Source organism: Triticum aestivum, chromosome 1B (assembly GCF_018294505.1).
Source record: "Triticum aestivum cultivar Chinese Spring chromosome 1B, IWGSC CS RefSeq v2.1, whole genome shotgun sequence".
In the NCBI taxonomy this organism is placed as follows: Eukaryota; Viridiplantae; Streptophyta; class Magnoliopsida; order Poales; family Poaceae; genus Triticum; species Triticum aestivum.
Genome location: NC_057795.1, coordinates 162,258,010 through 162,269,876, shown reverse-complemented (window position 1 = coordinate 162,269,876; position 11,867 = coordinate 162,258,010). Strand labels below are relative to the sequence as shown.

The window sequence follows — 11,867 nt, the reverse complement described above, 5'->3', positions numbered from 1 at the left end:
GTGTAGGTGCCACAGGAACAACTTCCCGTACCCTGCTACACACTAGTTGTAGTGACGGTTCAATAACCATATCAGGTCTCCACCATCCTCCCACTCAATTTTTCGAGACAAACTTTTCCTCAAGAAAGGACCCGATTCAATAAACAATCCCTATTGCTTTCAGATCTATATTAGGAGGTATACCCAACTATTTTGGGTGTCCTATGAAGATGCATTTTATCCGCTTTGGGTTCGAGCTTATCAACCTGAAACTTTTTCACATAAGCGTCGCAGCCCCAAACTTTTATGAAAGGACAACTTAGGTTTCTCCAAACCATAGTTCAAACGGTGTCGTCTCAACAGAATTATATGGTGCCCTATTAAAGTGAGTGCGGTTGTCTCTAATGCCTAACCCATGAACGATAGTGGTAATTCGATAAGAGACATCATGGTACGCACCATATCCAATAGGGTGCAACTATGATGTTCGGACACACCATCACACTATGGTGTTCCAGGCGGTATTAATTGTGAAGCAATTTCCACAATGTCTTAATTGCGTGCCAAAGCTCGTAACTCAGATACTCATCTCTATGATCATATCATGGACATTTTATCCTCTTGTCACGATGATCTTCAACTTCACTCTGAAATTACTTGAACCATTCAATAATTCAGACTCGTGTTTCATCAAGTAAATACACTCAGTATCTACTCAAATCATCCGTGAAGTAAGAACATAACAATATCCACTGCGTGCCTCAGCACTCATTGGACTGCACACATCAAAATGTATTACTCTCAACAAGTTGCTTTCTTGTTCCATTTTGCTGAAAACGAGGCTTTCAGTCATCTTGCCCATGTGGTATGATTTGCATGTCTCAAGTGATTCAAAATCAAGTGAGTCCATGCATATACACCAATAGACATGGTTCGCATGTCTCAAACTTTTCAAAAACGAGTGATTCCAAAGATCCATCAACATGGAGCTTCTTCATGCGTTTTATACCAATATGACTTACATGGCAGTGCCACAAGCAGGTGGTACTATCATTACTATCTTATATCTTTTGGCATGAACATGTGTATCACTACGATCGAGATTCAATAAACCATTCTTTTAGGTGCAAGACCATTGAAGGTATTATTAAAATAAACAGAGTAACCATTATTCTCCTTAAATGAATAACCGTATTGCGATAGACATAATCCAATCATGTCTATGCTCAACGCAAACACCAAATAACAATTATTTAGGTTTAACACCAATCTCGATGGTAGAGGGAGCGTGCGATGCTTGATCACATCAACCTTGGAAACACTTCCAACACATATCGTCAGCTCATCTTTAGCTAGTCTCCGTTTACTCCGTAGCTTTTATTTCGAGTTATTAACACTTAGCAACCGAACCGGTATCTAATACCCTGGTGCTACTAGGAGTACTAGTAAAGTACACATTAATATAATGTATATCCAATACTTCTATCGACCTTGCCTGCCTTCTTATCTACCAAGTATCTAGGGTGGTTCTGCTTCAGTGTCCGTTCCTCTCATTACAGAAGCACTTAGTCTCGGGTTTGGGTTCAACCTTGGGTTTTCACTAGAGCAGCAACTGTTTTGCCGTTTCATGAAGTATCCCTTCTTGCCCTTTCCCTTCTTGAAACTAGTGGTTTTACTAACCATCAACAATTGATGCTCCTTCTTGATTTCTACTTTTGCGGTGTCAAACATCGTGAATATTTCAAGGATCATCATATCTATCCCTGATATGTTATAGTTCATCACGAAGCTCTAGTAGCTTGGTGGCAATGTCTTTGGAGAAACATCACTATCTCATCTGGGAGATTAACTCCCACTCGATTCAAGTGATTGTTGTACCCAGACAATCCGAGTACAAGTTCAATGATTGAGCTTTTCTCCCTTAGTTTGTAGGCCAAGAAGCTCGTCGGAGGTCTTATAACTCTTGACGTGGGCACGAGCCTGAAATCCCAATTTCAGCTCTTGGAACATCTCATATGTTCTGTGACATTTCAAAAATGTCTTTGGTGCCTCAATTCTAAACCATTTAACATTACCCACTGAACTATCACGTAGTCATCAAAACGTGTATGTCAGATGTTCGCAACATCCACAGACGACGTTCGGGGTTCAGCACACTGAGCGGTGCATTAAGGACATAAGCTTTCTACATAGCAATGAGGATAATCCTCAGTTTACGGACCCAGTCCGCATAACTGCTACTATCAACTTTCAACTAAATTTTCTCTAGGAACATATCTAAAACTGTAGAACTAAAGCGCGAGCTACGACATAATTTGCAAAAACCTTTTGACTACGTTCAGGATAATTAAGTTCATCTTATGAACTCCCACTCAGATAGACATCCCTCTAGTCATCTAAGTGATTACATGATCCGAGTCAACTAGGCCGTGTCCGATCATCACGTGAGATGGACTAGTCATCATCGGTGAATATCTTCATGTTGATCGTATCTACTATACGTCTCATGCTCGACCTTTTGGTCTCTTGTGTTCCGAGGCCATGCCTGTACATGCTAGGCTCGTCAAGTCAACCTAAGTGTTTCACGTGTGTAAATCTGGCTTACACCCGTTGTATGTGAACGTTAGAGTCTATCATACCCGATCATCACGTGGTGCTTCGAAACAACAAACTTTCGCAACGGTGCACAGTTAGGGGGAAAACTTTCTTGAAATTTTAATGAGGGTTCATATTATTTACTACCGTCGTTCTAAGCAAATAAGATGCATAAACATGATAAACATCACATGCAATCAAAAAGTGACATGATATGGCCAATATCATTTTGCTCCTTTTGATCTCCATATTCGGGGCTCCATGATCATCATCGTCACCGGCATGACACCATGATCTCCATCATCATGATCTCCATCATCGTGTCTCCATGAAGTTGTCTCGCCAACTATTACTTCTACTACTATGGCTAACGGTTTAGCAATAAAGTAAAGTAATTACATGGCGTTGTTCAATGACACGCAGGTCATACAATAAATTAAGACAACTCCTATGGCTCCTGTCGGTTGTCATACTCATCGACATGCAAGTCGTGATTCCTATTACAAGAACATGATCAATCTCATACATCACATATCATTCATCACATTCTTTTTGGCCATATCACATCACATAGCATACCCTGCAAAAACAAGTTAGACGTCTTCTAATTGTTGTTTGCATGTTTTACGTGGCTGCTTTGGGTTTCTAGCAAGAACGTTTCTTACCTACGCAAAAACCACAACGTGATATGCCAACTGCTATTTACCCTTCATAAGGACCCTTTTCATCGAATCCGATCTGACTAAAGTGGGAGAGACTGGCACCCGCTAGACACCTTATGCAACAAGTGCATGTTAGTCGGTGGAACCTGTCTCACATAAGTGTACGTGTAAGGTCGTTCCGGGCCGCTTCATCCCACAATACCGTCGAAACAAGATTGGACTAGTAACGGTAACCATATTGAACAAAATCAACGCCCACAACAACTTGTGTTCTACTCATGCATAGAATCTACGCAATAGACCTAGCTCATGATGCCACTGTTGGGGAACGTAGCAGAAATTCAAAATTTTCCTACGAGTCAGCAAGATCTATCTATGGATAGACTAGCAACGAGAGAGAGGAGAGTGCATCTACATACCCTTGTAGATCGCTAAGCGGAAGCGTTCAAGAGAATGGGGTTGAGGGAGTCGTACTCGTCGTGATCCAAATCACCGGAGATCCTAGTGCCGAACGGATGACACCTCCGCGCTCAACACACGTGCAACCCGGAGACGTCTCCCACGCCTTGATCCAGCAAGGAGAGAGGGAGAGGTTGGGGAAGACTCTGTCCAGTAGCAGCACAACGGCGTGGTGGTGGTGGAGGAGCGTGGCACTCCAGCAGGGTTTCGCCAAGCATTGCAAGAGACGAGGAGGGAGAGAGGTAGGGCCGCGCCAGGGAGAGGTCAAAACTCTTGTGTTGGCAGCCCCAAAGACCTCAACTATATATAGGGGAGAGGGAGGGGGCTGCGCTCCCTCTAGGGTTCCCACCCCAAGGGGTGCGACAGTCCTTAGATCCCATCTAGGGTGCAGCCAAGGGGGGAGAGGGGGAAACTTGCCCCCCCCCCAAGTAAGGTGGAGGCGCCCCCTCCCCAAACCCTAGGCGCCTTGGGCCCTGGTGGTGGTGGGGGGGAGGGGGCGCACCAGCCCACCTGGGGCTGGTCCCCTCCCGCACTTGGCCCATGCAGCCCTCTGGGGCCGGTGGCCCCACTTGGTGGACCCCCGGGACCCTCCCGGTGGTCCCGGTACATTACCGATAGCACCCGAAACTTTTTCGGTGACCAAAACAGGACTTCCCATATATAAATCTTTACCTTCGGACCATTCCGGAACTCCTCGTGACATCCGGGATTTCATCCAGGACTCCGAACAACATTCGGTAACCATGTATATCTATTCCCTATAACCCAAGCGTCATCGAACCTTAAGTGTGTAGATCCTACGGGTTCGGGAACCATGCAGACATGACCGAGACGTTCTCCGGTCAATAACCAACAGCGGGATCTGGATACCCATATTGGCTCCCACATGTTCCACGATGATCTCATCGGATGAACCACGATGTCAAGGACTCAATCAATCCCGTATACAATTCCCTTTGTCTAGCGGTATTGTACTTGCCTGAGATTCGATCGTCGGTATCCCGATACCTTGTTCAATCTCGTTACCGGCAAGTTTCTTTACTCGTTCCGTAACACATCATCCCGTGATCAACCCCTTGGTCACATTGTGCACATTATGATGATGTCCTACCGAGTGGGCCCAGAGATACCTCTCCGTCACACGGAGTGACAAATCCCAGTCTCGATTCGTGCCAACCCAACAGACACTTTCGGAGATACCCGTAGTGCACCTTTATAGCCACCTAGTTATGTTGTGACGTTTGGTACACCCAAAGCATTCCTACGGTATCCGGGAGTTGCACAATCTCATGGTCTAAGGAAATGATACTTGACATTAGAAAAGCTTTAGCATACGAACTACACGATCTTTGTGCTAGGCTTAGAATTGGGTCTTGTCCATCACATCATTCTCCTAATGATGTGATCCCGTTATCAACGACATCCTATGTCCATGCTCAGGAAACCGTGACCATCTATTGATCAATGAGCTAGTCAACTAGAGGCTTACTAGGGACATGGTGTTGTCTATGTACCCACACATTTATCTCAGTTTACTATCAATACAAGTATCACTACTAGAAAAACCGCTACTAATGGTGCACCTAATTTGGCCATTAATGGCGCATCACTGGTGCGCCATTACTAGCACGCCATTAGTAATTTTTACTAATGACGCACCAGTGGTGCGCCATTAGTATCTGGTATACTAATGGCGCACCACTGGTGCGCCATTAGTATAGGCCACGGTGCGCCATTAGTATGCCTCCCAGGGGCATGTATACCCAGGTGCTTTGGCATACTAATGGTGCACGACCACGAGATGCGCCATTAGTAACAGCGGCATACTAATGGTGCACTGTCCAGTGATGCGCCATTAGTATGCTTTGTCATACTAATGGCGCACTGTCATGTGATGCGCCATTAGTATGAATATTAGGTTTTTTTATTTTTTATTTTCTGTTTTTTGCACAGGTTACAAAATGTATAATTTGACAAAATATAGACAGCACACATCAACAACAAATTCATCGAATACAACAGAAGATTAGTCTTTGAATACAATTCATCATATTAGTCTCCGAATACAATTCATCATATTAGTCTCCAATTTTTATTATAGTAAGAATATTACAATGTCTTTACAAGTTTCCAATAAAAGGAAAATTGCAAGGAAATAAAAAAAAACTAAAGCTAATCTTCTAGTAATCTTTTCTTCTTTTTCTTCACTTTATCCCTGCAAAATGTAACAAAATAAACAGAAACACAAACAAACTATTTATAACATGTCAATACTGTCATTTTTTCAGACCAAGTAACTAACAACTTCAGTGAGACAGGCACAGTGCAGTGTGAATTTCAATTGGCTAAATCATATATAGAAATCAGTATCTTCTCTATGAACCTGAAACTGAGATGACTGGACTAATTTTGCACATTTGATTTATGAATTTATTCTTCTTCGACAACCAACTAAACTTGGATCACCTTCTAAGCATCTGTACATACTACATAGGCTGATTAATCCAACAGCCACAATGCAAATATCGACTATTTCCATTCAACTTCTTCACTTACTCATTATTATCTAATGAAACCATTTGTAACTAATGAAGCAGATTGGCTGAAGTTATCATGTCTACATTTGGCTGGTAGGATGGAACATTTCTGGATTGGGAGTCAATGAGCTTTATGCTTTCAATTCTCACTGTTTTATTCAGGTGGTACAAGTAACATTTCAGCCTATTTCTAGATAAAAGCCCACCCTCTGTATGAGGCTTCACTGCCCAAAAGGCTGAAGTTGGAATATGATCAAACTATTCAGAGCACTATAGGGCCAAAATGGTCCTTTGAATTCAATAGTTGATTTCGGAGCACTATAGGGTCAAAATGGTCCTTTGAATTCAGTAGTTGATTTCTGAGCCAAAATACTATTTATTTTATTTGTGCGCAATTTTACCAACAAATTATCAGAAGATAGTTCAGAACGCACGTATATCAATAGCATGTGTAGCAGTAAGATTTACACTAACTAAATTTGTCATACCACTAAGCTTCTCATTCCTTGGTCTGGAAGCAGATCCATACTCTTTCGACTGTCTTTGGCTCTCATCAACGAGGGTATTCTCCAAATCGACCTTTTCTGTCTACAGAAAGGCAACAAAACAGAATACATTGCCAAATGAGAACATCGATACTATAAATTTTGAATAGATCTAAAATTAATTAGAAAACATCAGAATAGATAAAATTGCAATTAGGAACAATGTATGATGAGAACATCGATAATATGAAATTCATTGACATATCTAAAATTACAAAGGGAAACATCAGAAATACAGAATACATAATCTTACAAATTGATGCGCTGGAAGAGTGTCAAGGGGAAGAAAGCTTAGAATGTCTGATCTGCCAAATGGCTAAAATGTTTTACATGTAACACAAACAAAGGAGGACAATAGATAATCAGAGCTAGCTATATTCCATTCTTTCTGCAGCGACAACAACAACAATGGATTGTTTTTATCGCATACGTCCTTGATTTTCTAACCAGCCTGACTGACTCCCTACTCATGTCCACTGTAGGAGAGGTATCTCATGTTCATCATTGTCTGACATATGATTTTTAACATGTACTTGGGGTCTAACATGGGAAGGAGCCAGAGGGAGTCGCACAATGAAAGTTGATCTTGCTAAATCACAATAAAATAAATACATGCAGAAATGCGCATATGAGTAGCAGAGTACATCTAATGACAGCAACAAGCCATCTAGAAAACTTTAATACATTTAATATTGAGTAAAATTGCACATGTTCTCGACCTAATTTAACCCAAGTTGGAAAAAACAGTAAGGTTTGGGTATCTTTGCACATAATACCATTTCACATTGCAGCAGGTCTCAACCCAACCAGACCAGAACCTACTGTTTTCGTCTATTAAGAGGTGTGCAACATTTACATTGTGTTAGGTGCAAAGAAAACTAGACACTGGTGATTGGCACGGTTATGATTGAAATTAGGTGGCAGAAAGGGCAATTTACTATTCATTATAATATATTTCCCACCAATACCTGACAAGGTGAATCGAGAATAATACCCAACAGAAAAGAAAAAATATTACTCATTGAATTCTAAACCAATGCAGCACCAATTCTATTAAAACTGTTCTGACTACAGCATTATTTCCGCCTGTTCTCCATTCCCATCTACCTTTGCTTCTCACTGATTCCTCCAAAAACATGTGAGCTAGGGGGCACTCCCGTGTGTGCATGCACATGGTATGTGTAATTGTGTATGCTTCAACACGACATAACCTTAAAGGAATATATAAGGTGGAAACCGAAATAAAGTGCCAAAGCATGTTCTAGTTTTCAAAATTCTCAGGATGGACACATTTGAAATACACAAAAATGGGTAAACATGCATGAATAATGGTTTGTCTGCAGAATGTCCCTTCACCAACATCTACAGGTTTCTTCGCAATTTACCAAAACCTCAGCACATAGTTCCCACCTTCCATGAACTTAACCTCAATTTACCAAAATCGGTTTCGATGTACACTCATGCCAATCGTGTACGCAGAACGGCAAAATTCCTCCGTGCGTCAATGTACGTCAGTAGCTCTGTACTTGTTTCTTCATTAATTAAACCATGTAGAGAATGGCACAATATCACACCATGCAGTGGACACCAAAATTTCCTACTCCCATGCACGATCAAGTTCTGTTCGAAGCAGGGTCAGATAGATATGAATACCTCTAGGTGGCGGAGCGTGTCAAGGATAGCGCCTGCTTCTGCTTGAGAAGCACAAGCTGCTTGTGCAGCGCTTCGAACTCCTCCCGCACGATCCTCTCGCTGTCAGCAATGGCAGCATCGCTGACCCCTTCCTGCTGCAGGCGCTTCTTCAGGCGCTCGGTGGAGACCGCCGCGGCCGCCGCAGTGTCCCCCGACCCGACCATCTCGCTGGTGGACATCCTCGGGAACATCTCCTTGGTGGCACGGAGCGCCTCGAGCCACGCGGCCCTGTCCTCCCTCGTCTCGGCCCGCAGGTGCAGCCTCTTGGTCCCCGAGAAGATGGAGAACCTCCTGTCGTCCGATCTTCTCTCTCTGACGGTCGACACCTGCACGTCAACCACCCGTTTCAGCGTCAGAGACAGAGGGAAATGGATCTGCGGATCAGAGGAGCGAATCGAAGCATCGAGCGGGCGACTGACCTTGAGGTGGATTTCGCCGAGGGGCTTGCGGGGCGTCTGGTGGTGGCCGTGGCCGTTGGAGTGGGGGGCGGAGGCGAAGGAGGGGCGCGCGAGGCGGCGGAGCGAGTCCTCGCCGATGACCTTGGCGCCGCGGTCGGTGTCGCGGGAGAGGTCGATGCGGTCGGGCCCGTGGATCTTGTAGTAGGAGAGCACGCCGTCGCTGAGCGCGAACCAGCGGGGCCGCCACCCGCGGCCGTAGTTGACCCACTTGTAGAGGACCCCGGAGATGCCAGATCCGGTGTCGCCATGGCCGGCCTCCTCCTGTGGTGCCTGCTAGGTCGCCATGGCCGCGGGCTCCTTGTCCGTGGCGGCTGGATCTGGGGCCTTGGGGTGGCAGGGAGCTCCTCCTCCTGCAGCTCGGCGGCCTCCACACCCCGGAGCAACGCCGTCGCCGGAGGACGTGGTCACCTTCTCTCCTCTGGATCCGGTGAGGAGGGTTGGGGAAGGAGCTCACCACGGCTCCATGCCCTGGATCTGGTGTGAGGGAGTGGGAAGGGAGCTCGCCGTGGTCAGGAGGGAGAGGAAGAGGCGGGCGGCCGGGGCTTCCCGATCTAAATCAAAGTCGAGGGAGGTGGGTGGGTGTGTCAGGAGGAAGGTGAGGGGGAGAGAACGTGACAAGAGGGAGGGGATAAGGGGTGATAGCAATGGCGCACTGGTAGGGGTGCGCCATACGTATAGATAGCAATGGCGCATCTCTTACTGGTGCGCCATTACTAGTTAAAACTAGTAATGGCGCAGGAACAGTGCGCCATTAGTAGTTTTGCAAAAAAAGGAATAAAAAGTATAATTAAAAAAACAACATTAGTGGCGCACTTTCCGACAGGTGCGCCATTACTAGTTATAACTAGTAATGGCGCACTGTGTCTGGATGCGCCATTAGTATGTTTGGACAGGCGCACTAGTTCAAAAAAATAAATTTGATACTAATGGCGCACCCTGGGCCAGGTGCGCCATTAGTAGTTTCAACTCTAATGGCGTATCAGAAGGTGGTGCACCATTAGTATATACTAATGGCGCACCGCTTGTCTGGTGCGCCATTAGTATCAATCTCATCTATAGCCCTTTTTCTAGTAGTGTATAGCATGGATAATAAACGATTATCATGAACAAGGAAATATAATAATAATAACTAATTTATTATTGCCTCTAGGGCATATTTCCAACAATTAATGACTCATTAATTTTCCCGAGCAGTAAAAATATAGACAACGTGCATAGCTTTGTCCTCGGCTCGGCTCATTCCCGAAACCCGACGCGGCGCGTCGTGACGAGGCATGGCAAGGAGCGCGCGTGTAGGTCTCCTCTTCTCATGCTCATACAAGTGATAGAAGAGCTCATATTATAAAGATGTGCAACTCCCATTCAACTTCCGAGGTGGGACTAAACTTTAGTTCCACTCACACCACTCATAGCCATGCGTGAATGGACCATGATAATTTCATAATTTTAGTTGGGCTTTGGGCCAAAGGCCTACAAACAAATTCCAACAATCATCCCCCATAAAGTCTCATTGGCACATCTTATCATTTAGTTCCAAAACATTGTTTATACTAGATGATGCCCCGCGCGTTGCTACTGGAATTTGAAGCATTGCATGGGAGGATGATTTTGAGCCATTGATAGTATGATATAAATATGCAACCCCTTTCTACATAGAAATATAAATGCATCGATAACATGAAAACCTCATACATTAAGTTTTTTGCAGGAAAAAATTTCAATCTATTTATCTTCAATCATGGTAGTACAACGAACAGTAAAAATAATGAAAATTACATCTAGATCCGTAGACCATCTAGCGACGACTACAAACACTGAAGCGAGCCAAAGGCGCGCCGCTGTCATCGCCCCTCCCATACCGGAGCCAGGCAAACGTTGTTGTAGTAGACAGTCGAGTCGTCGTGCTAAGGCCTCATAGAACCAACGCACCAGAACAACAACCGCTGCAGATGAAGAGTGTAGATTAGAAGGATCCAACATGAAGACATACGAACAAAGAAGAACGACAAACAGATCCGAGCAAAGCAACAAAAGACAGATATGTCGGAGACACACCTCCACACGCCCACCGATGATGCTAGACGCAACACCGGAAAGGGGCTAGGCGGAGAGACCTTTATTCCATCTTTAGGGAGCCGCCACCGTCTTGCCTTCCTAAGTAGGACACAAACCCTAACAAAACTCGAAAAAAGATCTAAAAACAGAGCCCTCCACCGACAAGAGCCGAGATCTACTCCACCTCCATGGCCCTAAGGCCAGCGAAGACGGGACGGCCGGCACCGGCGCCGGCGAGAGGCAGAGAACCTTAGCTTTTTGGAGGCCGTGGCTGGCTAGGTCAAGTCCGCCTCTTCCTAAGAAAATTATTAATGATGTAATTAGGCTAACCTGATACATTAAGTTTGATGAGAATCCACTAAAGATGTGCCCAAGCCCGGGCAGAAGCTTGATATTTCACGAAAAACAAAGTCGAATCAAGGACCAACGCAGAAGCCCCAAGCCTATGTCATGGCCCCACAAAACAAAAACTACTAACGTGGATGCTTGTTCAGTTATCTGTAATAGTTTCCTCAAAAAATGTTATCTGCAATATAGGATTAGGCATACTAACATGGGGTTGTATCTAGTGAAAACTTCCATTTGGTGAAAAATGTGAAAACTTGTATTTTGGAGCATTAGAGCAACTCCAACGGAGCGACCCATTTTGTCCGCTGGTGTTCGTTTGGGTCGGCGCGGACACAAAAGTCGGCCCAACGCGTAGCTCCAAACAGACGCGCGTCCGCTTGCCGACCCATTCCTGGCTCATTTTTGAGCCGGATTTGCGTCGGCGCGGACACGAGGCAGACGCGCGAGCCTTCTTCTTCCTGGGCCCGCTGGTCGGTGGAAGCCTTCACCATTCCCTCCAGCTCCCCCAAACCCTCCCGCCCGCACGCGCTTCCGCCC

The 11,867-nt window shown here is 44.9% G+C and overlaps 1 protein-coding gene across 1 annotated transcript; it reads right to left on the bottom strand.

The window, feature by feature from the left end:
* Positions 1–5,898: 5,898 nt before the first annotated feature.
* LOC123077888 (oxysterol-binding protein-related protein 1C) lies at positions 5,899–11,172 on the bottom strand. The gene is made up of 4 exons (XM_044500249.1): positions 11,167–11,172; positions 8,889–9,197; positions 8,431–8,795; positions 5,899–6,820 (listed from the first exon to the last, which is right to left on the bottom strand). Exons 1-3 carry the CDS (start codon positions 11,170–11,172, stop codon positions 8,433–8,435), a joined length of 678 nt encoding a protein of 225 aa, XP_044356184.1. The 3' UTR covers positions 5,899–6,820; positions 8,431–8,432.
* Between the last annotated feature and the right edge of the window lie 695 nt (positions 11,173–11,867).